This window comes from Colius striatus, chromosome 16 (assembly GCF_028858725.1).
Source record: "Colius striatus isolate bColStr4 chromosome 16, bColStr4.1.hap1, whole genome shotgun sequence".
NCBI lineage: Eukaryota > Metazoa > Chordata > Aves > Coliiformes > Coliidae > Colius > Colius striatus.
Window position 1 is genome coordinate 7,169,237 of NC_084774.1, and position 27,613 is coordinate 7,196,849.

General features: G+C 61.1%; 1 protein-coding gene across 1 annotated transcript; it reads left to right on the top strand.

Annotated features, from left to right (window-relative positions):
- The first annotated feature begins 203 nt into the window (after nt 1–203).
- SRC (SRC proto-oncogene, non-receptor tyrosine kinase) lies at nt 204–27,401 on the top strand. The gene is made up of 12 exons (XM_062008943.1): nt 204–279; nt 18,280–18,526; nt 18,664–18,763; nt 22,162–22,260; nt 23,047–23,150; nt 24,331–24,480; nt 24,729–24,884; nt 25,027–25,206; nt 25,907–25,983; nt 26,293–26,446; nt 26,620–26,751; nt 27,176–27,401. Exons 2-12 carry the CDS (start codon nt 18,289–18,291, stop codon nt 27,382–27,384), a joined length of 1,599 nt encoding a protein of 532 aa, XP_061864927.1. The 5' UTR covers nt 204–279; nt 18,280–18,288; the 3' UTR covers nt 27,385–27,401.
- Nucleotides 27,402–27,613: the final 212 nt, after the last annotated feature.

Sequence of the window (27,613 nt, forward strand, 5' to 3'; positions counted from 1 at the left end):
TTTTTTCTCCCTCTTTCCCCCCCCCGTTTCCCCTCCCCGTGGGTTCCCCGCGCTCCCGCCCCGGACAAGGGGTGAGCGGGGGCGGGCGAGGCAGCAGCGCGGGTCCGCGGGCGCTGCGCGATGCCGCTGCCGCCGGCGCAGCCCTGAGCGACCGGCCCGGCCCGGGCGGGCACCGGCGGAGCGGCGGCGGCGGGGAGGGGGGCGGCGGCCGCGCCCCCGGCTCGGAGACAAAGCCGGGACCGAGCGCTGGAGGGAGCGGCGGGACCGGCCCGGCGGGAGGTGAGCGGAGCCGCGGCGGCGGGGCCGGCGGGAGATGCCGCGCTGTGGGGCTGGGGGGACGCCCTCGGCCCCGGGAGTGGGGGGCCTGCAGGGGGTACCCCGGGTCCGCCCGTGAGGTGTGGCGGGGAGATGCCCCCGCGGCGGGGTGAGCTGCTTGCGGGTGCGAGCGGGGATGGCGAGGAGGCTGCGGTGGGGCAGCCGCGGGTCGGCAGCGGAGGGGCTGCCCGCAGTCGGGTAAGCGGGCGGTGGGTCTCGACAGGGATGCTGGTGGTCTGGCTGTGGGTTTCTGTGGGTCCAGCGGCAGATGCCACATGATCTGGTGGGTCTGCCTGACGGTGCCACTGTCTAGCGAGACAGACGCGGGCTCGGCCGGGGATGCTGAGGGTCCGGCGGGGCGGCCCCGCCTGCCCGCAACTCCCCTTTGTTGTGCTCGGGGGCTGGGGGGGACCCCCGGGAGCGCGGGGCGGGGAGAGCCGGGCTGTATGTAGGCCAGGACATAAAATATTCATCGCCCCCCTGCTTTGATGTCTCCCGATCCGCTTGCCTTGTCGTGTTTGCTCACCGGTAATTGTGGAGCTCGTGTCCAGCCCCGCTGGGCCCGGGGGGCTGTGCCCGCCGGGCTCCTCGCCGTGCCCCTCACCGCGGCTGCCCGTCTCCAGCCTGCCGGGGAGCTGCAGAGCCACGGGCTGCCTGACCAAAAGCTTTACCCAGCCGGGAAGTTCTGCCATCGCAGCCTGGGCGATCCGCTGCCCGTATGTGGCTGCGAGCGGTGGCCCTGGCCCCGGCTGTCCCTGTCACAGCCCCGCTGTCATGGAAGGGCATCGGGGGCTTTGCCCTGAGCCCCGCTGGGGTGAGGGTGGTTTTTTATCCCTGCTCTGTTCCCGGGGGGCTGTACATGGGCTCGGGTGGGCTGTGCTACACCCTGGTGCTGCCTGGGCTGGGCATGGGGGGCAGCCTGCGGGGATGGGGACTGCTGCATGGGGCTGTGTGTCCTGGGGACAGGGGCTGGACGGGGGGCTGGCGTTTCATGGAGCCGACCCTGACGTGGTCCCATCTGGTGCTGAGCATTGTCTCGGGGAGCTGTGCAGCCTCCTGTGAGACCTGCTGGAAACGAGCGAGGCTCTACCGCATCTCCCCGCGTTGTGCCCTGCCCAGTGCCATCCTCCCCTGGCCCTTCCTCACCCGGCGGCCACTGTCATGTGCCACGGCTCAGCTCCCCGTGCTTGGGCTTGGGAGGGGACTGTGGTCCCTGATCCTGCCCCTGTTCCCAGTGCCATCGAGCAGCAGTAAAGGTCATAGGCAGCAGGGAGTGGGTTGTGCTGCCCTGTGCATGCTCACCCGTCCCTGCTGCCCGGCAGCGGTGCAAAGCAAGGGACACAACGTGGCTGCTCCATGCAGCCAGAGGGCCCCCAGGACAGGTCCCACCACCCTGTGACATTAGGGTGCCATGGAGGGTGCAGAGCCTGAAGAGGTTCCTGAGGTGTGGTGCTGCCTGAGGCTGGCACTGCCTGCGCTGTGCTGACAGGAGCAGGACCCGCAGCGGGGACTGGGACAGGACAGCACGTACCCAGCTGTGTGCAAACTGAGCTGCTGGAAGGTGGCAACAAAAGACTTCATTTTTCTTCCTCCTGCCCAGCTGGTGCTCCCAGGAGGAGGGCAGGTGTGGGCTGGAGGGCTTTGTCACTCTCAGCTGAGGAGGTGCCTGCTGCCAGCAGGCTGGAGAACCAAGTCACAACAAACCTTCCCAGGGTCTTACCATTGGTGCTGAGAAGCCCTTCATCCCTGCCAGGCTCAGGGACCTCCCTGTTGGTCAGACAAGGGCAGGGTCCTGGTGTGAGGAGAAGCATGAGGATGGGGACACCAACAGCCTCCCCCTTTCCAGCAATATCCTTCCTGTTATTTCCCCCATGGGACTGCTGCCCACACTGTTGTGGCCAGAGAGGCTGCCACAGGGCTGCCCTGTGCTGTGCCAACTGTTCTGTGCCCCGTTGTGCTGGCTCAGGATCTGTCAGACAGCGAAACCTTGGCCATTGGGTGTCCGTGGCAGGAGGCTCGTGCGCTGCCTCCCGGGGAGCCGCGTCTCTGTAATCATTAGCCACTCAGTGCTCGCTTGGCAGGGAAGGGCACCTTTGCTTGAAAGATCGAGGGTCGCTTCCCTGTTCCAAGCTTTGGCCCAGGAGCAGCAGGGCAGAGGCTCTTCCAAGCACCTCGCTTCCCTGGCTTTGCCAAAACACAGCCTGAGGTTTGGGGTTTTATGTTCTGGAGATGGGATTATTTACGGGCTGGCGCAGCAGCAGCTGAGGGAAGTCCAATGTTCCCTGTCTGGATCGTTAGTGGCCTTGCAGTGCTCTCTGTGTGATGGAGATGGCCTAACGATAGCTCTGCCCTTTAATGACTTTGTGCCAGAGTGATGGAAAATCAGGAAGGTACTGTGGATGCAGAAGGGGCCATCCCAGCCCTGGCTGGGGAGCTGCAGGGCGAGGTGACGGGAGAACTGGTGTTTGTGGTGTCTGACCTCTGCAGAGGTTCTGCTGCAGAGACAGGAGGCTTGTTTGCTGCCTTGGTGGCACAGAGGGGACATCAGCAGTCCTGAGGCAGAGGTGGCTCTTGGGAAGCAGCATCGTTTCACTGGGCTCACCAAGGCGAGGAGGGGATGGACTCTGGGACTCCCGTGCCTCTGAAATCCCGTCTGCCTTTCCCTGCTCCTGGTGCCAGGATCACGCCTGGCCTTTGAAGTCATCACAGAGCCAAAACTCTTATCTAATGAGACTTGAAGGACTTGGGCCATAACCTCTCATTTTAATGACCAGTAAATGCCTATAACATCTTGAAAGAGAAAAGGCAGGAGCAAGCAAACAGTCTGCACCTCCTCCCAGCACCAGTGAGGGAGCAGAGGGAGCCCCAAGCAGGGCTGGGACAAAGCTCCTGGCATCGCTGGGGGAAATTTGAAAGCCTATCTGGAGCACTATTGTTTCCTGTACTGTCTATTTTGCAGCTCTGTTTCCAACTTGTTTCTTTATCTCTCTCGGAACAATTTCCCATCTGAGCTCACTTCTGCAGCGCTCTGCATCTCACCCCAGAGCCTGCCTGGAGATATGGCCAGTGTGATCCCAATGTGCATTCTAGTGTGCATCCCAGTGCCATCCCAGTGTGTATCCCAGTGCCATCCCAGTGTGATCCCAGTGCCATCCTAGTGTGTATCCCAGTGTGCCATCCCAGTGCCATCCCAGTGTGTATCCCAATGTGTATCCCAGTGTGATCCCAGTGCCATCTCAGTGTGTATCCCAGTGTGTCCCAGTGTGATCCCAGTGTGATCCCAGTGTGCATCCCAGTGTGCATCCCAGTGTGATCCCAGTGCCATCCCAGTGTGTATCCCAGTGTGCATCCCAGTGTGATCCCAGTGCCATCCCAGTGTGTATCCCAGTGTGCATCCCAGTGTGATCCCAGTGCCATCCCAGTGTGCATCCCAGTGTGCATCCCAGTGCGATCCCAGTGTGATCCCAGTGGGAAAGGCCTCAGCAGGCAGTGGCACGTCCCTGCACTGCTCTTTAATCAGTGCCCAGAGATCAAGTCAGCCCTCTGGATGGAAATGACCATCCTCTCATGGCTGCTCCTGTGACAGGAGTGTGGATCATGGCTGTTTCCAGTCCAGACTCCTCTTTTCACCGCCTGTAGCTGTGGGTGGTGTGGATTAACTCCCCCGGGGCGTGTGTCTTACTGAAGTTTCCACCCATCAGCAAAAATGTGCCGCGTGTCACGGGGTTACTTGAAAGCGGCCTCCAAAAAATAAGTAACGAACGCCTTGGGTCCCTCCTCTTTTTTTCAATGGGCAGCAAGCTCTGAGGCAGTCTGGTGTGTTGTGTGCTTAGGAGGGGGAAAAAGAAGACGACTTGTGTGAGCATGGCTCCATCAGCAGGGGCTGCAGCCGGTGCTGGGGTGCACCCAGGCCCCGCCTCGGCCCCGCGCTGGCACAGGCCGCGGTGGGAACACATGCCTCTGCACACGTGGGCTTGGAAAAGAAAGCCCTGAAACAGATTTCAGGAACTAATGTGGTTTGAACCTGGGCCAGGAACCAGGACCTGCAAATCTGCATCTTGCACTGACTTCCCTGCAGGCTACGGATCTCCTGGCTGCCCTGGCTGCGGCGCAGGGAGGGCTGGGGGCTGCAGGGCTTCCACGGTAATTCAGGCCTTAAAGAAATGTGCCCAAGCCTCTTGGCTGCAGGTGGAGATGTGGCATCTTAAAAACCCCTTAGGCTGGTGTTGAAGGATGGCTGAGCTCGTCTGGAGGGATTTGGGGAACAGAACTGCCCAGGTGTTTAGGGCAAGAATGTCAGGAATGAGGCAGGTGTGTAGGGAGGAACCCGCAGAGGCTGAATTGTGCAGCCTGGCACTTGTGAGCCCCCATACCAGGAGGGCACTGGGGTGGCTTTGGGGCTGTGGTGAGGGGCGAGAGGGCTGTGCTGGATCAGTGCCTGATGCTGGTGCCTCAGGCCCTGCTGCACTTCCCTCCCCATGCCGTGGGGCTCAGAGGATGGCCCTGAATTTCCCAGCCCTGTCCCAGGCTTGACCTGCTGTGGTCTCGCTCCCGTGACAGTGAGGTTTCAGCTGGCCCTGAGCCTGCTGTGGTAGGGCTGGATGGCTGGGGGAAAACCTGACTGTGTGCTACAAAAACAGCCTTCACCCCGCGTGCTCCCATCCTTCCTGGCCCTCTTGGGCAATCTCAACCTGAGCAATGAGGGTGAAGGCTCTCTGCTGCATTGGCCCCTCCACCATGGCTGAGGTTAACAAGTCCAACCTGTCCTGAGCCACGAGCCCCCTTCTCAGACCATGCCCCAGTTTGGGACAGCATGAGGAGGTCAGGTAAGTGCTAAATCAATCCTAAAAATGTCTCGTCTTGAGGAACCCTTTAGCAGGAATGTGGGTTTGGAGGCACAGCATCATGTCTGGGTCTCACTGCTGCACCTTGCTTCCCTGCCCGCTGAGGAGCACTGTGTGCCTCAGTTTCCTCCAGGAGCAAACATCTGATCTCCATGAAGTGCCAGCACCTTCCTCACCTGCTCAGCCAGTCTGAGAGACAGTGTTTTCAAGGGCTTGCTCCCCAAACCCAGCTGGGCACTGACTTCCCTGGCCAAAACCAGCCCTTATGGCTCGGTGGGTTTGTGGTGCTGGCAGCAGCGGGGTCGGGAGGTGAGAGCCTGGGCCCTGAAACGTGTGCTTGGTCATTTCTGCAAACAATCATCACAAAAGGGCAGTTGGAGTCACCCCCTGCTCATCCAGGCCCTTTCCAGCAGGGCCGGGTCGGGATGGGGTCAGGGAGCTGCTGGTGGGCACCCTCTGTGCTGGGCAGGGATGTTGTTGTGGGATGAGGAGTCACTGTGACCAGTATTTCAGGGTGAGTGTCCTACTCCAACATCACAGACAGTTGAGGTTGGAAGCGGGGCAGGGGGTAAAGGCTCAGGGTGACAGTGTGGTGTGTTCAGCTGGAGCTGAGCAAGGACAGCAGCGAGGGGAAGGCAGCTGCAGGGACAGGGATGTGCACACATGTGTGTACACTCACTGATCTCAGCCCTTCTGGGTGCTTTGGGGATTGGGAGAGCTTGTGTGCTGTAGTCTGGGTGGGTTGTGCTGCAGCCACTGTGGACCACAGGTGATGGAAAGCAGAGGAGATGCCCTTCATCACTTTATCCCTTCATCCCAGCCCTGCAGACTCTGCCTGGGGGCGGGGGGGGTGGGGGACAGCTCCTGCTCAGGGTGGTTGTTTTGGGTAGGAAAGGCTGGTGCAAGGTCCATGTGCAGCTCGTTCCACACTGTTGGCTGCTGTTGGCAGCTCAGGGCTGGTCCCATCTGCCTTGTCTATAGCCCATCTCAGCTTCCACCACCAGTGCGGGCTGGGAGGTGTGTGGAGCTCAGCCCGGGAGGTGTGTGGAGCTCAGCCCGGGAGGTGTGTGGAGCTCAGGTCAGGAGGTGTGTGGAGCTCAAGTCGGGAGGTGTGTGGAGCTCAGGTCAGGAGGTGTGGAGCTCAGGTCAGGAGATGTGTGGAGCTCAAGTCGGGAGGTGTGTGGAGCTCAGGTCGGGAGGTGTGTGGAGCTCAGGCTGGGAGGTGTGTGGAGCTCAGGCCGGGAGGTGTGTGGAGCTCAGGCTGGAAGGTGTGTGGAGCTCAGGCTGGGAGGTGTGTGGAGCTCAGGTCAGGAGGTGTGGAGCTCAGGTCAGGAGGTGTGGAGCTCAGGTCAGGAGGTGTGGAGCTCAGGTCAGGAGGTGTGTGGAGCTCAGGTCAGGAGGTTTGTGGAGCTCAGGTCGGGAGGTGTGGAGCTCAGATCAAGAGAGGTGTGGAGCTCAGAGCTCCCCTCCAGGAGCAGTGGAGATAAGACACCAGCTCAGCGTTTTCCTTTGTTTTTCATCTGCTCAGGCTGTTTATAGCGAGCCCCATCCTGGGCTGCACCTCGCAGACAGCTCATCTCCCCATGGCTCTGGGGAAGCTGCTGAGCATCCCACTCACACAGCTCTTTGGGTAGGGAAGTGCTCTCCAGGGCTGGCTGATCCCTGTTTGCCCCTCAGGACCCTCCCTGGTTTCTTCCTCTGATCCATCCTGAGCGAGTGGCTTTGTTTTGGTGGTGCAGGTGGGAGTGGCAGTGAGGACCAGCATCTCTCTGGGCTGTGCCCTTGCCAAGGTCCAGGCTCCCTGAGCATGTCTCAGCCTGGGGACTGGCAGTGCCAAGACCAGAGGCACGGTGCTGAGCTGTGCCCACAGCAGGCACGGTGCTGAGCTGTGCCCACTGCTGTGGAGCTGTGCCTGCTCCCATCTGCACCCGTGGAGGTGGAAGCAGGAGCTGAGGGTGCAGTGCTGGAGGCTGGTGCTGATCACCCACCCTTGGCCTGCAGCAGGTCTGCGTTAGGGCTGGCAGCCCCACGCTCCCCAGAGCACATGGCTCGTGTCCATCAGACGCCCCAGAGTCCCAAAGTAACCTGGGAAAAGAAGCCAATAATCAGCATACATTTGCAGTATGGGATCCTGCTTACTCCTTTGGAATTGTTCAGGGCTCTGCAGAGTGTTGGGAACGGGTGATGGAAGACCCTTGGCCTCTGCTTGGCTTCTCCTTTGTGCCCCCCCATTACAGTAAACCCCAGTATGTGTCCTGCCAAGTCCCCACAGCTCCCAGGCAGGAGCAGGCGATGCCCAGCCCTGTGGGGTTTGTGCAGAGGGTGCACATACCCTCCCTGCACTGCCCCTCTTTTATCAGAGAGTATTGCAGTTCCTGTTCCATGGCTGGAGGGTCGCTGGGAGGTTTCCTGCCATGGGGCTCCTGCAGGACCCCTTTGCAGGACCCGTGGGGCTCTGGCCCCAGCCCTGAGGGCCAGTGGAGCCCCAGGGAGCTCCTCTCCTCGCTGGACTGGATGGGCTGGTTTCTCTGAAAGTGGAAATGTTTTAGCAGTGACGCCAGTGTGGCCAGGGGTGGTTGTAACTTGCTCAGATCCGGAGTTTTTCAGCCTGTTGCTCACCCTCTTCTCCCCCCTGCCCTGGAGATTTGCCACCTGCCTGTGCTGCTGTCCTCGCCCTGGAGTTACGGCAGTGCTGTCGGGTGCTGTGGGGTGCAGCAGCCCTCGAGCCAGTTGCAGAAGGTTTGGGCCAGGTCTGAGATACATCAGTCCCTCAGTGCAGCCTTTGGAGCCAGGCAGGGGGTGCACTGAGTGCTGTGCCACGGCCAGCCCCGGGGGGGCAGCCAGGGCAGATGTCCCCATTCAGAAAGCAGAAGCGAACTCCATTTCCCAGAGCCTGAGGCTAGCAGAGGCGTGGCAGAAATGGGGAACAGAATCCTCTTTCCTCCTCTAGAGAGATGAGCTTGTGTCACTGCCTCTCTGTCCCCTCCTCCAGCAGGCCCTGCCCTCATCCCCATGCTTTGTCTGGGGGAGGGTGGGAAGTGTTGATGTGGTATGCCGTGGCAAGATGGGCAGGTGATGGAAGCATATGGATGCCAGCATGCCCGGGGGACAGGGTTAAAAATGTACCTTTTAGGGGGCACAGTGCTGAGGGCTGTTTTGCAGGGGGCACAGAACCCTCAGTGCTGAGAGCTGTTTTGCAGAAGCGTCAGCTCCCATTGCCAGCCTGGACTCACATCAGTGTTCTCTGGTCCCACAGCTGTTCTCCCCAGCCCCACAGGCACTCCTGCCCTTGGAAGCATTTCCTTTCTCCTGGACTTGGCAGGAGGAGAGCGTTACCCTCATCACCTAGCTGGGTGAAACTGGCTTCGGGTTAATGCAGGCCAAAGGCTTTGTTTGCCTTTGGAAAGAGTTTACTGGAGCTGGTTGGGCAATTCCTGGCTTTGGCTGGTGTCCTGGTGGGAATGCTGGAAGCACAGGCTGAGTCGGGCTGGGAGGCACCAGCAGGCATCTCTGTGCCAGTGAGGTCGGGCTGCACGGTGCCTGGTGGCTTGGAGCAGTTCGTGCTGGAGATCATCCCACCCCCCTGCAGCCCCTGTTCCTGCACCAGACCACCCTCATGGGGAGAAAGCTTATTTCTTTTCTTGTCTGTCATTGTCAGGTTGCTCTTACAGTGCTGGGGGATGCTTGCTGGCTGTGGCTCCCCTTTCCTCTGTGTGTGCAAGCAGCAGGCTGGGGCTGTGTCTGCAGGACCTATGTGTTTGTTCTCCACCTGTCCCAAAGCTCTCCCAAAGTGCTCGTGTGTGAATAATGAGGGACAGAAGGGGCTTGAGGAACCTTCAACTGATTTGCATTTCCTCCTGAGCCCAAAAGCACCGTGAATGTGGGAGGTCTCCTTTGGACCAGGGCATGGGGCTGGGGGAGCTGCAGAAGCCCTGATTTTCGGTGGCTTTGTTACTGCGTGGGGGTGGAAAGGGGCAGTGGGCACCACTGGCTGCCCACCTTCCCTTACTGCAGCAGCATCTCCTCATGCATCCCTTTGCAAGGGGCTGCAGCTCAGCTCTGTGTGTGATCACAGAATCCCAGAGTGATGCAGGTTGGGAGGAACCTCCAGAACTCAGCCAGCCCAACCCCCCGCTAAAGCAGGTTCCCCTCACTCAGGGGGCACTGAACGTGTCCTGGTGGGTTTGGAAACCTCCTGAGAAGGAGCCTCCACACCCTCCCTGGGCAGCCTGGGCCAGGGCTCTCTCACCTCAGCACCAAACAAGTTTCTCCTCATGTTCCAGTGACACTGACTGTGTTCCAGCTTGTGCCTGTCACCCCTTAGGACAAGGGGTGATAGGACATCACTGGGCACTACGGAAAAGATTGGCCCCATCTTCTCAACACCTGCCCTTTAGGTGTTTATAAGTGTTGATGAAGTCCCCCATCAGTCTTCTCTGGATGTGCTGCAGTGTGGTGATGGGGATGTGACACGGTGTGGCAATGGCTACTTTCCCTCTTCCAATCCCTTGGGGCTCAGCACCAGCAAGCACAACTTGCCACATGTCCTGCTCACTCCAGGCAGCTACTTCAGGGAGATAAGGCTTGTGACTTTCTTGCCAGCCCTATGCAGGATGATGCTTGTGGGATCCCCCCATCAGGTTGCCCCTGCCCTTGCCCACCCTTGGGGTGCTGTGGGGGGAGTGGGGGGGCACTGCCTGCAGCCCTCTGCAGCCCCTGCTCATCACCCCAAACCAGACTCAGCCTGCGAAGGTTCCTTGGCCATGGGGAGAGCCTGAGATCTCCACACAGTTCCCTGTGTGTGTGTTTAGTGTTTTTCAGCCAAACATCCAGAACCTGCTTTTGTGCCTCTCAGGGGCTTGTTTTGATCCTTTAAACCCCCTGTTTTGACACATCATTTTGCATTGCTCCTGACAAGTGACTCTCCCCCATGCTCGAGGGGTGGGGGGGTGAATTTGGATGGTCAATTTAATTATCCTTTCCCCTTTCATGACCTGCTGGCTCCTGCTAGCTTGGGCTGGGGAGCTTTAATTAAGATGGTTTTAAATTTAAGGGGAGTTGACAGGGTAGGATGGGAGGGGCTGGGACTTAAATATGTGAGGAGTGTGTAGCTGGGCCCCTGTGCAGCAGCCATGCTGCCCTCCCTCCCCTCTCTACCAGCCAATTCTTCCAGCTGGGAGAGTTTTCCATCAGCTGGGGAGCCAGGGGAGGGCTGAGGTGCCTTAACTTGTGTGCCTTTGACATGCAGTTGCTGGGTGATGCTGGAGGGGAATCGGGGGCACCTGCCCACAGCTCCCCTGCTCCCCAGATTGGAGCTGAGGGATGAAGTGAGCATCTCTGCACCTCTCCTTTTAGGAGTCAGTGCAGGTGATAAATGAGTGTTTATGTGGAGGAGAAGGGCTGGAGGCACGACCCATGCGTGGCCTGGCTGTGTCAGCTGGGCAGGGAGAGGATCTGAGCATCAGTTTGTGGGGCCGGGGCAGCAGCTCCCCGTTTTTCACCAGCATCTGAGACTCGTTCAGCGGAGCTGATGCCAGCCTGGCAGAGATGTCCCTCTGTGTGCGCCGAGCACAGCCCGATGGTGTGGGGCAGGGGTCGGGAATGGCTTTTTGGCCGGGGCCACGCCTCGGAGGCGGCTCCCGTGCGTGTGTGGCCGGCGGGCCGCGGCTGCTGCGGGGGGCTGCGGCGGGGGCCGGGCTCGGGCCGGGGCTCCGCGCCCTGCCCTGCCCGCGCCGGTGCCCGCAGCCGGGTGCCGCAGCCGCCTTTGTCTGCCCGCCGGCCCGCACGCGTCATTTTTCAGTCTGGCCTGAGACAGTTGCTGCTATTAATCACGCTGGGGCTCGGCGAGCCGGGAACGTGCTCCGGCAGCGGGTGGGCACCCGTGGCCCCGGCCCCTCGCACAGCCCTCCAGCCCCCTCCAGCCCCCTCCAGCCCCCTCCAGCCCCAAGGCCGGGGCTGCCCTGCCGGCCGCGTCTCCTTCCCCGGGGCTCGGTGCCTGGCGTTGGGCCCCAGCCCAGCGTGGCATTCCCCAAGGTTTCTGCTTCTGCGAGGCAGAAGCTGTGCTGCTGTGTTTTGTCTGCTCCCAATCAGTGTCTTTTGTTAGTGTCTCCGAGAGGAGATAAGATCGCTTCCCCCGCTATCAGCCTGGCGCTACCACGCCATTGTATCCTTGAGGAATCCAGCCGGAGCGGGACCTGCTGGGAGCAGCGGTTCCCTCCTTGTCTTTCCAGCAGCATCTCTGCCGTGGGGAGGTAGGGCAGAGCATCCAGGCTTTTCCTGCATCCCGACTTGCTGGTTCATTTGGGGGGGAAGGGAGGGTCCCCTGGTGGCACTGGAGCAGGGATGCCGGGCAGGGCAGGGGGTGGCACTGGAGCAGGGATGCCGGGCAGGGCAGCAATGGGTGGCACTGGAGCGGGGATGCCGGGCAGGGCAGCAATGGGTGGCACTGGAGCAGGGGTGCTGGGCAGGGCAGCAATGGGTGGCACTGGAGCGGGGATGCCAGGCAGGGCAGCAATGGGTGGCACTGGAGCGGGGATGCTGGGCAGGGCAGGGGGTGGCACTGGAGCGGGGATGCCGGGCAGGGCAGCAATGGGTGACACTGGAGCGGGGATGCTGGGCAGGGCAGGGGGTGGCACTGGGGCAGGGATGCCGGGCAGGGCAGCAAGGGGTGGCACTGGAGCGGGGATGCTGGGCAGGGCAGGGGGTGGCACTGGGGCAGGGATGCCGGGCAGGGCAGCAAGGGGTGGCACTGGAGCGGGGATGCTGGGCAGGGCAGGGGGTGGCAATGGGGCAGGGATGCCGGGCAGGGCAGCAATGGGTGGTACTGGAGCGGGGATGCCGGGCAGGGCAGGGGGTGGCACTGGAGCAGGGATGCCAGGCAGGGCAGCAATGGGTGGCACTGGAGCGGGGATGCCGGGCAGGGCAGGGGGTGGCACTGGAGCAGGGATGCCAGGCAGGGCAGCAATGGGTGGCACTGGAGCGGGGATGCTGGGCAGGGCAGGGGGTGGCAATGGAGCGGGGATGCCGGGCAGGGCAGCAATGGGTGGTACTGGAGCGGGGATGCCGGGCAGGGCAGGGGGTGGCACTGGAGCAGGGATGCCAGGCAGGGCAGCAATGGGTGGCACTGGAGCGGGGATGCCGGGCAGGGCAGGGGGTGGCACTGGAGCAGGGATGCCAGGCAGGGCAGCAATGGGTGGCACTGGAGCAGGGATGCCGGGCAGGGCAGCAAGGGGTGGCACTGGAGCGGGGATGCTGGGCAGGGCAGGGGGTGGCACTGGGGCAGGGATGCCAGGCAGGGCAGGCAGCGATCCCAGCGGTGGGGGACGGGGACGCCGCTGTCTCGTGTGCCGTGATCTGATGTGAGCTGAGCTGTGCAGCTGAGTGTGCTTCATTGTTAATTGCTTTTGGGGAGGGGAGGGCAGGGTGGCCTCTTGCTGTGGCTGTCTCCTGGCTGTGGCCTCAGCCCCAGGCAGGGTGTGTGGCTGGGCTGTCAGCCTCCCCTCTGGCCCTGGGAGGAGGGGAATGGGGGGCTGGGGATGGCTGTGCTGGCAGGCTGCCGGAGCAGGTTTGGATCACAGCCCCATGGCTGAGCGGGTGGCAGGGCTGTGCCAGGGCAGGGCTGTGCTGAGGCAGGGCTGAGCCACAGCAGCCGCTTTCAGCCACCAAAGACCCAAACCCAGGAGCATGAGGAATGCCAGCGCATCCATCGCCTTGGCAAGGGCCTTGTCCCTTCCCCTTCCAAGGACCTGGTACCTCAGGCTCCTCGCTGCTGCCAGGCTGAGGTACATTTGGGTTTCCCCGGTGGCTTTTTTGGTTCTGTTCTGCCTGAGCAGGGCTGTGGCCTGGCAGCGTGTGCCCAGCAGCTCAGGTGGCACAGCGGGCACCGTGTGTGATGCAGCACAGCCTTATTTGTATGTGCTGCAGCCCAGAGTTGAGACTGCAGCTTCCCCCACCTCCCCCCACCCACCCACCCACCCGCCCGCCGTGCAATTACTGCCAGTGAATATTAGTCAAGTACAAATTACAAACCATTCAGAGCCATAACGAGCTGTCAGTCAGCCTGCTGCTTGTTATCCTAATCAAACACACTAAAAATAGTGACTAAACTTATTAGCAGGGGAAGGGGGAGACCGCCCAAATAAACCTGCGGTGTGGCACGTCCCCGGCGCCGGGGCAGCCACGGCTCCAGGCAGCCACCCGCCCGGCGACAGGGACACGGGGGCTGGTGGGTGCAAACACCACGGCGTTCGCACGGGAGGAAGCCCATGTGCATGCCCGTGATGCGGGTGGTGGGTGGGCAGAGCGGGTCGGGTTGGGGCAGGGGAGGCTGTGATGGGAGCCGGCCGTGCTGGGGGAGCTGCAGCTCATCCTCCTTTGCTGTCTCTGTGCAAGCCCTCCCCACACTACACCTTTGTGGCCAAAGGCATAAAGGCTGTGGCTGGTCCCTCTTACAGGCTTTGCTCCCAGCACAGCAAAAACCTGCCCACCCTGTCTCTGTCTGCGATGTTTCCCTGGATGAGAGGTGAAACCTTGGTGCAGGACAGGAGCTTGTGGGGATGTTGCTCAGCGCTGTGAAGTGAGGGGTGCTGTAGGGGCTGAATGCCATCCATGCCAGGCAAGCCAAAGCCTCTGCCCCGCACTGGGTGAGCAGGGCTGGCTGGAGAGAGACTTTTCAGTATGAGAGGGGGGAGAAGGAGCAGTTCCTGCAGGATCTGGGGGCTGGGAGGGGGTGGCAGAGCCAGGCCACCCCTGCTCTGAGCCACTGCTGCTGCCAGATGTCCCCCCATCACACACATTTGTGACAGAAAACTGCCCTTTTGGGAAAATATTAGTTAAAACGTGCCTTCCTGGCTGAGTCAGGGTTTGAGCAGCACGAGGTGCTGCTAGACCATGTGCATGCTTCATGCTGCAGCGTCTGTCTGTGCTGCTGGGGATGGAGAAGGTGGCAGTCATCCCTGGGGACAAAGTCCCTGGTTGGTGGCCAACTCTCCTGCCACCAGTCCTGGCTGTTTGGAGATGGAGCATTAGGGCTGGAAATGCTGGAGTAACCAGCTCTGCTTCTCCCCCTAACAACATCTCAGTGGGCTGGGGGTGCCAGCGTTCCCCTCTCATCCCAAGACGTGGCTCGGGGTGGCTCCAGCCGCCGCCTCTCCGGTCCCCGGGTGGGTTTGATGAAATGGAGCAGAGAATTGTGTCCTCTTCACACATGAGAGATCAGAGCGGGCGGGTGTGAGCTGGAGGGAAGGTGAGGAGGAGGAGGAAGGCAGTGGCAGCCCTGGGCACAGAGGGCGGTGGGTGCGGGGCCGGCGGTGGGTGCGGGGCCGGCGGTGGGTGCGGGACCCGCGGTGGGTGCGGGGCCGGCGGTGGTGCTGCCAGTCGCTGTGTCTCGCAGGCTGCGGCCGGAGCTGAGCTGACACCCCGCGGCGCGGCTGTACCGAGAAGTGCGGGTAAAGCGTCTCCGACGGCCCAGAGCGGGGGGACGGGGCCGCTTTGCGGAATGAACCCAGCTGGGGAACGGGAAGCGCTCCCGAGCCCCCGGGGGGACTCCGTTCCGAGGCACCGGGTGCTGTGCGACAGCCGGATTTGGCCGTGGCGGGGGCGGGCAGGGTGCCGGGAGCCGGAGCAGAGGGCAGGGCCCGCGCTGCCTCGCACCCGGCGGCGCGGAGCCGAGGCCTGGGCGCTCAGCACCGCGGCGGGTGCGATCCGGCGCCGAGCGCGAGTTGCGGGGGATCCCGCGGGCTGCGACGCGGCCGCGCTGCAAATCCCCGCCGCAGGAACGCCCCGGCCCCGGCCCCGGCCCCGCACACCCTCGGCGGGAAGCGCCGCGGAACGGGACGGGCGGCGGGGCTGAGCCCCCGGCCCCGCGCTGGCGGCTCCGAACGGCTCGGGAGCGGGGCCGCAGCCCGCGGGCACCGGCCGGGCTGCCCTGCCCGCGCCTCGCCGCAGCCTGGCACTCGCAGAGGGGCCGTCCGTAGCCATCGGTACGGCAGAGCAGCGCCGGCAGCGGGTGGGTTTTTGCAGCGTGACCGCCGCGATGCTGTCCCACAGCTCCCAGTGATGCTGCTGGGGTGTGCTGGGAGGGGTCAGCGGGTTCGTCTGCATCCTCCGCTGCCCCTCGGCTCCGGGCGTGGGGGTTCCATCGGCAGCCCTGCAGAGGGGACCCGACTGCAGAGCACATTCCTGCCGGCATTAACACCTCCCCTGCCAGGCTCTGCACAGCCACCTGCAGCCTGCGGGAGAACTCGCTCCCTTTCCTCGCCGGCTGCCACGGCAGCAGTGTGGGGGCTGCAGGGCATTTCTCAGACCTCTTTTCCTCCCTGGGGAGAGGTGAGGAATGTTTGCCCCCCAAGTAAAGCCATATGTTGGCTGAGTTGCTTGGGACTCAGAGTGAGGATGGTGAGAGGTTGCCAGTACCTCTGGGCACATTTTGGGGTTGCCAGCCTACATTTTGCACCAGCCAAATCCAAACTAGTGTGTGCAGGTGTTTAGATGCAAAGGTGTTTGCAAGAGGAGAACTCAGAGTGAAGCTCACTGCTCTGCAGCCACTTCCCCAGCGGACCAAGGGCTCATGTCTCCTACTCCTCCTTCATGCCTCCTCCTCCTCCTTATCTTCCTGCTCTCCCATCCTCAGCCCCTGCAGCCAAAGGCCTGACAGCTAGATTGGTCCCCTCAGTGCAGCACGTCCCAGTGAGAAGCATGGACCCAACATAGCCTTTTCCAAGGAGGGTTAGTACCCAGCCACAAGCTTGTGGTGTGTGTTGGAGAGCTCAAAACCACTGCACCAAGGGGAGGTGAACTCACTGTCCACAGCCTCCCTGGCCAGGACATGCCTGGAAGTTGCATTCACTATGCCTATGGGCTAAGGGTGAGGAGCCCCCCTGCTCTGAGGACACTGGGGGAAGTGCACAGGGGTCCCACCCCCCCCTCTCTGTGTGCTGCTCCTGCCTAATCTCTAGGCATATTGTCTGTTTCATACTCTGCTTTCTCCCACTGTGCTGGTGCCTCGGTTGCTGAGCCAGGCTGTCAGCTCAGGGGACGCTGTGTCCCCACAGCTCTGCGGGATCCACCGCCCGGCCCGGGGTGTTTTCCTGCCTGGGGAAGTGCCGCTTCCAGGGGAAACTCTGAGCGGCTGTGCCCTTGCTCACGGTCGCATGGGCAGTCACAAGCTGCCGGTCACAGCCCCGCCGTGCCCCCGCTTTCCTCTCCGTGCTGCCGCTGCCATCCAGCAGTGCCAGCGGGTGCCGGAGCCCCAGGGGAGGTGAGCTGAGGGCTGTCAGGGGATGGGGGTTTGCTCTCCTTACTGGTGGGGGCTTTCTCTCCTTGTTTCTCAGGTCTTGCATTTCCCTTCAGTTCTGCTTTAGCATCTTCTGCACTGGGCTTTGAAAAGCGTGTTTATTTATGTGACAGACCCCCCCACCCCTTTGCCACAGGATCTGCCTCTGGAAGCCAGTGGTGATGATTTCCAAGCACAAAGTTTACATTTGATTTTCACAGAATCCCAGAGTGGTGGGGGTTGGAAGGGACCTGCAGAGCTCATCCAGCCCAACCCCCTGCTAAAGCAGGTTCCCCTCACTCAGGGGGCACAGGAACGTGTCCAGGTGGGTTTGGAAACCTCCCGAGAAGGAGCCTCCACACCCTCCCTGGGCAGCCTGGGCCAGGGCTCCCTCACCTCAGCACCAAAGGAGTTTCTCCTCATGTTCCAGTGGCACTGCCTGTATTCCAGCTTCTGCCCATTACCCCTTGTCCTGTCACTGAATGCTACAGGAAAAAAGTGCCCACCAGCATGGTTGCAGCTGAAGCAAACCCATGTGCAAGTGGGACAGGGGATGCTGCTGGTCCTCTGTGCAGTTTGGAAGGTGGAAAGCAGTAGTTGGAAGTTGGATCTTTTGGAAGATAAGCCCCAACTGTCAGGCAAAAGCCCTCACCATGGGGAGGGGAGCTGGGAGGGCAGCAGAGCTTGTGCCTGAGCCAGGAGCTGGGGGGCTTTGCCCCACCAATGCCCGGGCTGTGCAGGCTGCTGGGGTTGCTCTGTGCCTCTGGCTCTGCTCATGGGGGCTCAGCCCAAGCTCCTCTCAGAGGCTGGGTTAGAAAACCCATCTGTTGGGTGAGGCTGAGCCCTGGGCAAAACCTCACAGGTGGCTCCAGGTCCACACTCCACAGGCAGCAGCTGCCTCTCCTGCTCCTTCCCTGCTGCTTTTTTTCTTATCAGTGGTAGTTCTCCATGTCCCTTCTCCCTCCTGCCATGCATGGTCTAGCCTCAATATTTCCTTCCATAGCTTCAGGACACTGCTGGGTATCCTGCCATCTTTGGAGACTGCAAATAATTCCCTTCCTTCATTTATATCATTACCTTGAAGGTATTTATAGAGCATGATCTTGAGTGGAAAGGAAGATGTGACTATATATAAAGCCGATTTCCCTCGGTCCTTAGCTGCAAAGTGCCTGAAACTGCTTCTGATTTAAACTTTTATCCCATTTGCTGCACATTTTGGACTTCACAGGAATATCCTCAGCACTGAAATCCTCACCCTGTGCAGGCAGAGTGATGCAGCTACAGGCTCTCCACATTTCTGCCATCTGCGTAATCCAAACTTGTGGATATTATCTGGGTCTCGTCTTTTCCTGTCAATGCCCTGGTAGAAACCCTCGTGTAGGAGGGAACTGTGTGGGGTGCTGAGCTGCATCCCACAGCGAGTGCCTGTCCCTGGAGCAGCCCCAGGCCTGAGCACTGACCCAGGTTCTGCTCTCACACAGCTCTGTTTGCTGCCCTCGCTCACGCCGGCTGCTGCAGCCACACAAGAGGTGGCCCAGCAGTACCGAGGGACGATGCTGTCCCAGGGCAAGGGCAGGATGGCCAGACTTCCCAGCAGCTGATGCTTGAACAGACTCTGAAGCTTGTTTCATTTCCTAGTGGGCAGGCGTCTGTCACACAGGCCCTGGGAAACAATCACAGAAGAATCTCAGAGTGGTGGGGGTTGGAAGGGCCCTGCAGAGCTCATCCAGCCCAACCCCCTGCTAAAGCAGGTTCCCCTCCATCAGGGGCCACAGGAACGTGTCCAGGCAGCTTAATAACAAGAGTTTTTAAAGCAGCCTCCTGCCTGTGTGTGTGTGTCTCCTGCAGCTCAGGACCATGGGGAGCAGTAAGAGCAAGCCCAAAGACCCCAGCCAGCGCCGGCGCAGCCTGGAGCCCACCGACAACAGCCACCACGGGGGGTACCCGGCCTCACAGACCCCCAGCAAGGCGGCTCCCGACGCCCACCGCACCCCCAGCCGCTCCTTCGGCACCGTGGCCGCCGAGTCCAAGCTCTTCGGGGGCTTCAACACCTCGGACACGGTCACGTCGCCGCAGCGCGCCGGGGCTCTGGCTGGTCAGTGTGGGCTCAGCTCGGGCTTTGTGGGTTTGGTTCCGGCTTTGAGCTGCAGGGGAGCAGAGCTGGCTGTTGGCAGCTGGTGGGAGGATGGTGGGAGGGGAGGGTCGCCCCCCTCTGAGTGCTGTGTCTTGCAGGTGGAGTCACCACCTTCGTGGCCCTCTACGACTACGAGTCCCGGACCGAAACGGACTTGTCCTTCAAGAAAGGAGAGCGCCTGCAGATCGTCAACAACACGTGAGTGTGAGGCTGCTGCAGCCGAGCCCACGCTGGCCTGCAGAGCCCCCAGCCCCCCTGGATGTGTGCTCAGGGAGGGATGCACCGTGCCCGAGGATGTCGGCGTTGGAGGCGACCACCTGCCCGCCCCCGCCTCATCCCAGCCCTGCTGCTGGTCACAGGGGCCTTGCAGCCCCATCACCTGCCCTGCTTGCTGGCCACTCCATGCCCTCCAACACAGGCCCTGTCCCCTGTACCCTCAGCCCCCTCTCCTCTGCCTGCTCAGCCTCACGGGTGCTTTCCCCTGTGCTCACAGTATCTCTGATCTCAGCTTCTCTCTTGACTCTTTTCTCTCCTCTGTGCCACGCTGTCGCTTAGGAGAAAGGTGGATGTCAGGTGTGTATTGCAGATCATTACTCTTGCTGTTGTTAAAGATCTTGAAGGATGAAAGCTGCTGTGCTGCCCACTGAGGGGTGGGGTTGGGTGGAGCGGGGCTGGGAGGAGATGGTTGCACGATGGGTTCATGGTCAGTGGGGTTTGTCCTCGCTGAGTGACTGGGGCAGAGCAGGAATCCCTTCCCGTGCTGGGGAACTGCTCTATCCAGAGCTGTGTCTGCACCCAGGAGGCCTGAACCTGCCCTGCTTCCCTTGTCCGTGCCTGGTCCCTGCTGCAGTCCCCTTTCAGCTGGCTCTGCTCCCTCCTGGCCTTTTTTGTTACATTTCTTGTTGCAGGTTTTACTTTAGTTTTTCTGGTTTGTGGGGGCTCAGAGGACTCAAATGCTTCCATGGGGGGTCTGGCTCCTGCTTGTCTGCTCTCCACCCTGGTCACAGCAGCACACCCTCACTTGCTGCATTGAGCCGGGCAGAGTGACCCACTGGAAGATGCTCCTAAGAGGGATCCTGTGTTAACCCCACGTTTGGTCTGTCCTGGTGTGTCACACACAGCTCCAGAGCTGATGGCCCCATCCATGGGACTGCTGTGAAGTCCCCCAGGCCTGCAGCTCCCCTCCGCTGCTGCCTTTCTGCCTGAGCACCCAGAACTGCTCTGCAAAATCAAAGAGTGGAAAGATGAGGGACCAGCCTGGGGATGTTATTTCTCCTGCAGCAGTCAGACTGCACAAACACATTGTCCATCTGATCCTTCTCCTTGTTCCAACACTGTTTATTCATGGTGATTCATTTAATCCTTCAAGTGCAGGGTGTGCAGGGCTTCAGGGCTGCAGGAAAAGCCTGACTCTGGGGGTTTTGGTGCTTGTTGCTTTCACAGCCTCAGCAGTGTCCTTCACCCTAGGCTTGGCTTCTGGTTTGCCCATTGCAAAGTGAGCTCTGCCTATTGGAGCCCATGCTGGGTCTATACATGAGGGGTTTTTTCTTTATGCCTTATAATCTGGAGCTTCCATACTTTTTCCCCTCTCTGCTGTATGTCAAAGGCTCAGTCAGAGGGGTCAGGGTGTGATGGGCTCTGCAGCAGCCTGGTGAGCAGAAGGGCTGCTTTTGATGATGCAGCCCACGGGTGGAGGGTGCTGCTGACCTTCCCACTGTCAGCTGTGGGCTGGGATGTCACAGGGAGAGGGGCAGTGGAGAGAGCAGCTTGTCAGTGGAGGTGGAATGTCTCCTCTCGCTGAGTGCCCAGAGGTGTGTGGATGGGCCAGGAGCAGCTGCACCCTGGGCACAGCGAAAGGCAGATGGGCCATGTGCCTGGTGCTTTGGGGCTGGGGGAGGTGTTGGGGCAGCCCAGAAGGGGCTGGCAGGTCCTGGGCACAGCGAGAGCCCATGGTCACGGGGCCACCAGCAGCTTTGGGCTGCTGCCACGGGGTTGGAGTAGCACAGGGCGAGAGGAGAAGCCTCCACATCCCTCACCTCATGCTCAGGCATCATGGCAGAGCCCAGGCTCTCTGCTGTGACCCCCAGCCTCCCAGATGAGCCAAATCCAGCCAGCCCAGCGTGGCAAGGCTCTGGTGGCACCATTGCCAGTGGGAGGAGGTCTCCTGGCAGCCAGCTGGCAGCTGCTGGGGCTGTGATGGGCTATTTTGGGTAGGATTGTGCAGGGAATTGTTGAAATGCTTTGTTTTGGTGCTGATGCTGATGATTATTTTTTTCCCCTCTGAGACATTTTTGGAATGATTTGTTTTGCTGAATTCCCAGCTTGCAGCCCAAGCTGGAGGAAAGCCACAAGTCAAAGCTGGGCATTGCTCAAGCAGATGTTTTCTGCTGTGCTGTGGGAAAGGAGCCCAACCAGCATCCTGTCCCCTCCAGAGCCACCCCAGTAAAGGAGACTGGGGCAGCAGCTCCAGCTGAGGAGCCCAAGTACCTGCCATGAGATGTGCTGGGGCTGGGAGAAGTTAAAATACTGTCTGGGGCTGCTGAGGACAGTCTGTGGATGGGCAGCAGAGCCTGGCTTGGGGGAAATGCCCTCAGGGTGCCTGCCTGCCCCAGCCCACAGAGGGGAATCCTTGCTGGTTTCACTGGGACAAGCAAAAGTGAGAAGCTGCTGGTGTGTCTGGAGCAAGGCCGGAGGTTTACACCTCTGAAGGGGCTGGGATGGGTGTGGATGTGGTCTGCTGGGGTTTGTAGTGATGATTGAGGTTGTGGAGGTTTTCCTGTCAGGTGCTTGTGGAGGTGGCCCTGTTCTTGTGTCCATGTGGTGCTGTTGCTGGGCACCTGCACTTTTCCTGCAGCTCATCTCCCTCACAGGCAGGAGAAATGAGCTGACTCCAGCTTTGATGGGCGAGGAGATGCAGGTGGGGGAAGGAAGCTCTGCTGCCTGCAGAGAAGGGGAAGCCACCTCCTGCTGCTCTGTTGTTCTTCTCTATTTATTGTCCTTTCCTGCCTGTGGGGAGAAGGGCAGAGCAGTTTGAAGGCTCCTGGGGAGGTGCTTGGGGCCACAGTGTCCAGGGCAGGAGGGTCAGCCCCAGTGTTTGGGGATAGTGCTGGAGCTGTGGGGAAGCTCTGGCTGTGTCTGGAGCTCGCTGCATCCAGGCTGGGCATCTCTGCAGGGCAGCTCTCACCCACTGCTGCTCAATCTCAGCCTTGTCTTGCTGTTTTTCTGCAGCCCATGTTTAACAAGCACTGCCTCTCTGGTTTTCCTGGTGCTTCCTTTCATCACTGCCCTCCTCTTGTCGCTTCTCCCTCTCGCTGCCTTCCATCCCCAATGCCCCTCAACCTCCAGCCAGACCCTCCCCCTCCAGGTGGCTCCAAAGGCATTTTAACTCACTGGCTGCCCTGCCCAATTTCAGTTTAAAGCATCTCACATGCAGATGGGTGGCTCCAGTTCCAGCAGCTTGCTCAAAGGGAGCCACAAGCAGGGGCAGACCTGGCTGCAGGGGCTGTGGGGGCTGCACCCATCCTGGTGACAGCGGGAGAGGGGCTGGCCTGGGGGGCTCCTGCCTTCACACTGAGTGTGTTTTGGTTCTCTTGCAGGGAAGGTGACTGGTGGCTGGCTCATTCCCTCACTACAGGACAGACGGGCTACATCCCCAGTAACTATGTCGCGCCCTCAGACTCCATCCAGGCTGAAGAGTAATTGCCATCTTTTAGCCAGTTTCAAGATGAGCAGTAGCAAAGGCTCCCTGAGCTCTCCTCCTGCCCCAGCCCCTCTTCTGGGCAAGGCCCTGGGCTTTTCCCCTGTGTTGTTATCATTCCCTGTGGCATTTCAGCCCCTGCAAAAGTTTCCCAGCCATCCCCTGGGGCTCTGGTGTGCTTGAGCGGTGGCATAGTGGCAGCTGTGGGGGACCTGATGCTTCTGGTCTGGTTTTTACTCTTCAATGGATCAGGCTGGGCACAGAGGCAAAGCTCCCTGTCACACAGAGAGGGCAGGAAGGGGCAAAGCTGGCCCTAAGTCCAAGAGCAGGAGGTGCCAGCCGTGTCCCCACAGCCCATCCCCAGCCAGCAGCACAGCATCCACCCCAGCAAGAGCCTGGGGGGCTTCAGAGGTCCCTGGAGCCCCTCATTTGGGGACGCTTCTGTGGTCTCTGGTGCAGAGTTGCTCCTCGGGCAATGCCCAGCCCAGGCCATACAAGGGCACAGAGCACCCTGGGATACCCAAGTCCAGAGGGGTAGCCTGTGGTGTCCAGAGCCTGCAGTGAGGGCAGGGCTGGGGCTGAGCCTGCTGCCGGGGAGGGCAGTGGTGTGGGTGAGCAGTGATGGTGTGTGGACAGTGATGGTGGATGGGCAGTGGTGTGGGTGGGCAGTGGTGGGTGGGCAGTGGTGGTTGGGCAATGGTAGTTGGGCAGTGGTGAGTGGGCAGTGATGTGAGGGCAGTGGTGGGTGGGCAGCAGGGCGCTGAGCTGCCGCCTCCTGTGGCAGGTGGTACTTTGGGAAGATCACTCGCAGGGAGTCCGAGCGGCTGCTGCTCAACCCCGAGAACCCCCGAGGGACCTTCCTGGTCCGGGAGAGCGAGACCACGAAAGGTGAGTGGGGCTGGGGGGGTGTAGGACCCTGCTTCCCCCCACTCCCCCTGCCTGCCCCCAGCCTGCCACACTGTGCCATGGCTGTGCCAAACACACCGGTACAGCACTACCCCTGCCAAGGGCTGCAGCTCCCTGTGCTGCTGCCATGTGGGTGCCCCTCCAAGGGCAGAGCCAGCTGCCCCTCCAGGCACAACACTCTCATTTTCCCATTCATTTTTTAGTTATACCCTCAAGTAGGTGATTGTTTTCTTTTCCTGCTCCCTATAAAGGGGCAAAATCTTGACCGTGTGCTTCCAGGACAGCCAGGCAGAGGCAGTGATGAATTTGATGTCCTCCTTTCACATCCAACAACTCTTTGCACTTGTTTTGTGCCTCCCAAGAGCAGCAGCTGGATCTTTGTAGTTTGGCTGCTGGTGGATGCTGTTTCTTACCTGGCAATGTGGTTTAGTTTGGCTCTAGATGCACCTTTGGGAAAAGCTCCTTGATGTTCCGTTCTGTTTTGATGCCTTGAACTTGCCATTATTCATTTTATCCTGGTGGAAAAGGCTCATTGAAGCAGGGCCACAAACCTTCCTTCCTGTTGCCTGTGGCCCCAGCAGCGTGGTGCTGCTCCTGCATGAGCAGAGCCGAGGCAGCCCCCTGGAGAGATGCCATGGTGGGATGTGTGGAGGAGGGAATTGGGCCCACCAGCCCCTTGGCTGCCCTCTGAGATGCTGAGATGTTGGGGTTGTGGGGCAGCAGCTCCCCCCAGCCTGGCTCCCACTCCATCCTCTCCCCTGCTTTGGTGCCTCTCTTTGCTGTCAGAGCTATATTGGCCCCTGTGCCCTGAGGGCCGCTCACCCTCCCTCGCTGGGCCTCTCCAAGCTCAGGAGGGGTCTCTTCCTCGGTGCCAGCCCAGGGGGCACGGTGTGTCCCTGCTGTGGCAAGCCTTGACAGAGCTGCAGGGGCAGCTGGAAGTTGCGAGTCCATGGCGTGGCTGCAGCCAGGGGTACGTGCCATCCCCCCCTGGCACAAGGTGCCAGCTGGTGCGGCCAGAAGCCGCTCCCCATCCTCTGCTTCTGGGTGAAAGCAGCAGCCTGCGTGCCCAACCCTGCTCCTCCCCCGTGCCCAGCCCCCAGCAAAGACCCCACGGGGAGCAGCCGTGGCACGTCTCGCCCTCACCCCTCGGTGCTGCCCGCAGGTGCCTACTGCCTGTCCGTGTCTGACTTCGACAACGCCAAAGGGCTGAACGTGAAGCACTACAAGATCCGCAAACTGGACAGCGGCGGCTTCTACATCACCTCCCGCACCCAGTTCAACAGCCTGCAGCAGCTGGTGGCCTATTACTCCAGTGGGTAGCCTCTTGGGGACCCTGGGGCTCTGGGTGCCACCCTGGGTGCTGGGCCTGAAGCCACTGTGGGGCTGGGGGACACCAGGCCGGTTGTGGGGAAGCCTGGCGAAAGCTGCCTGGGTCTGGGGGGAGAGGGGGAGGGTTTGGGTCTGGGGCCCTGAGGGGTTTTGCAGGGAAGATGTGGGGCGAAGACGTGGTGTGCCTAAATGCCCAAGTGTCACCCTGCTGCTGTCCCCTCCTGTGCTTAGAACACGCCGACGGCCTGTGCCACCGTCTCACCACCGTGTGCCCCACGTCCAAGCCCCAGACCCAAGGCCTTGCCAAGGATGCCTGGGAAATCCCCCGGGAATCGCTGAGGCTGGAGGTCAAGCTGGGCCAGGGCTGCTTCGGCGAGGTGTGGATGGGTAAGGAGCGTCCCCTCCCCACCATGCCCCCGTGTCACGACACACCTCCCCTCCCCAGAGCCCGTGTCAGGGTGGGGGAGCAGGCGAGGGACACAGCCCCTGCCCCAGAGCTGTGTCCTGAGCAGCGTGTCCCGTGCCACAGGGACCTGGAACGGGACCACCCGAGTGGCCATCAAGACGCTGAAGCCTGGCACCATGTCCCCAGAGGCCTTCCTGCAGGAAGCCCAGGTCATGAAGAAGCTGCGGCATGAGAAGCTGGTTCAGCTCTACGCCGTGGTCTCGGAGGAGCCCATTTACATCGTCACTGAGTACATGAGCAAGGGTGAGCGTGGGGCAGTTGGCTGGGGGTGGGACTGAGGGGCTCTGCTCCTCAGAGCCAGCAATGTGCCCTCCTGGGCAAGAAGCCAGTGGCATCCTGGGGTACCTCAAGAACAGTGTGAGCAGCAGATGGAGGGAGGTTCTGCTTCCCCTCTCCTCTGCCCTGGTGAGGCCTCATCTGGAGCCCTGTGTCCAGTTCTGGGCTCCCCAGCTCAAGAGGGACAGGGAACTGCTGGAGAGAGGCCAGAGCAGGGCCACCAAGATGCTGAGGGGACTGGAACATCTTCCTTATGAGGAAAGGCTGCAGGAACTAGGGCTGTTCATCCTGGAGAAGACTGAGGGGGGATCTCATTAATATTTACAAATATCTCAATGGTGGGTGTCAGGAGGTTGGGGCAGCACTTTTTTTCTGTTGTATCTAGTGACAGGACAGGGGGTAATGGGATAAAGCTGGAACACAAAAAGTACCACTTAAACAAAAAGAAAAACTCTTTCAGTGTGAGGTGAGGGAGCCCTGGCACAGGCTGCCCAGGGAGGGTGTGGAGGCTCCTTCCTTGGAGGTCTTCAGGACCCACCTGGACACGTTCCCATGCAACCTAATCTAGGTTGTCCTGCTTCTGCAGGGGGTTGGACTGGATGATCTCTAAAGGTCCCTTCCAACCCCTGCCATTCTGTGATCACTCTGACCATGCTATTCCTCTCAGGGAGCCTCCTGGACTTCCTGAAGGGTGAGATGGGCAAGTACCTGCGGCTGCCCCAGCTCGTGGACATGGCGGCTCAGGTGGGTTTGTGGCCCTCTCACATCCCGTTCCAAGGCTGCTGGCGGCCCCAGCACCTCACTGGGCTGTCGGGTGGTGGGATGCTCCATGGCCACGCTTGGGTGGGCGCCCCCATCCCTGCAGGGTGCTCAGCCCAGGGCTGGGTTGCAGTCAGGGACCATCATTTGGCTGTCTCTGCCTGGCAAACCTTCATCTCCATGGGTTCTCTGGGCCCTGCCCCTCGGTGTGGTCCCGCTGCAGAGCTGTTCCCCTCCGTGGGGAGCCTCGTGTCGCCCCGCCAGCTGCGGTGCCCCATGTGCCCATCCCCACAGATCGCATCGGGCATGGCCTACGTGGAGAGGATGAACTACGTGCACCGGGACCTCCGGGCAGCCAACATCCTCGTGGGGGAGAACCTGGTGTGCAAAGTGGCCGACTTCGGGCTGGCCCGTCTCATCGAGGACAACGAGTACACGGCTCGGCAAGGTGTGTGCCCGGCGCTGCCTGTGCCCGCGGGGCCCGTCCCCGGGGCTGTGCCCGGCATCTCCAGCCTGCTGTGTGGCCCTGCCTGCACAGGGGGTCCCGAAGGCACTGACAGCCCTGGGCACTCTCAGGTGCTGCAGGGCAGGAGCAGCACCTTACTCTGCCTCTGCCTCCAGGTGCAAAGTTCCCCATCAAGTGGACGGCCCCCGAAGCTGCTCTGTACGGCAGGTTCACCATCAAGTCGGACGTCTGGTCCTTTGGCATCCTCCTGACCGAGCTGACCACCAAGGGCAGAGTGCCGTACCCAGGTGAGGGCTGACTGAAGCCTCTGTTGTCTGTGCCCCTTGCTTGCCCCTGGCACCCTGTGGCACTCAGAGACATCCTTCTGGAGGAACAAACTGATGCAAAGTTTCTCCTGGGTCTTGGGCAGGGAGGGTGGGCTCAGAGGTGACCTGCTGTTGCCCAGCTCCTGTCCTGCCAAGCTGGGGCAGGATGAGCCCAGCCTGGCCAGGGAGCAGGCTCACAGCCACCCTGTCCCCCTCTGCTCCCTGAGCGAGGTGACAGGCTGGCAGGGACGGGGGCTGTTGGGCTGGGGGTCCCTCGCTCCACGGGACACTGGCATTGCCTACAAGGCTCTTCCCAGCACGATGCCCTGTGTCCCCTCTGAGAAAGGCACCGTGCAGGGTCTGGCCCAGCTCTAATCAAGGCTGTGTCCCCTCTGGCTGCACACAGGGATGGTGAACCGGGAGGTGCTGGACCAGGTGGAGCGGGGGTACCGCATGCCCTGCCCGCCCGAGTGCCCCGAGTCCCTGCACGACCTCATGTGCCAGTGCTGGCGGAAGGACCCGGAGGAGCGACCCACCTTCGAGTACCTGCAGGCCTTCCTGGAGGACTACTTCACCTCGACAGAGCCCCAGTACCAGCCCGGAGAGAACCTATAGACCCGGAGCTTCTGGTGCCCCAGGGCCGCTGCCAGCCTGGCCGTGGGCGCCGGGCGCTGCCGTCTCGCTGGGGCACCGCAGCTTGGTGCAGCCGCCGTGGAGCGGGATGGGACATCAGCTCTGGATGCAGCTGAGGGAGCTGCCGGGGCTCCCCATCACTCATTAGGACTTTCTAGCCTGTGTTTAAGGAAGTGGTGCCCTGGCAGTGGCGACAGGAGCCTGCGGGCAC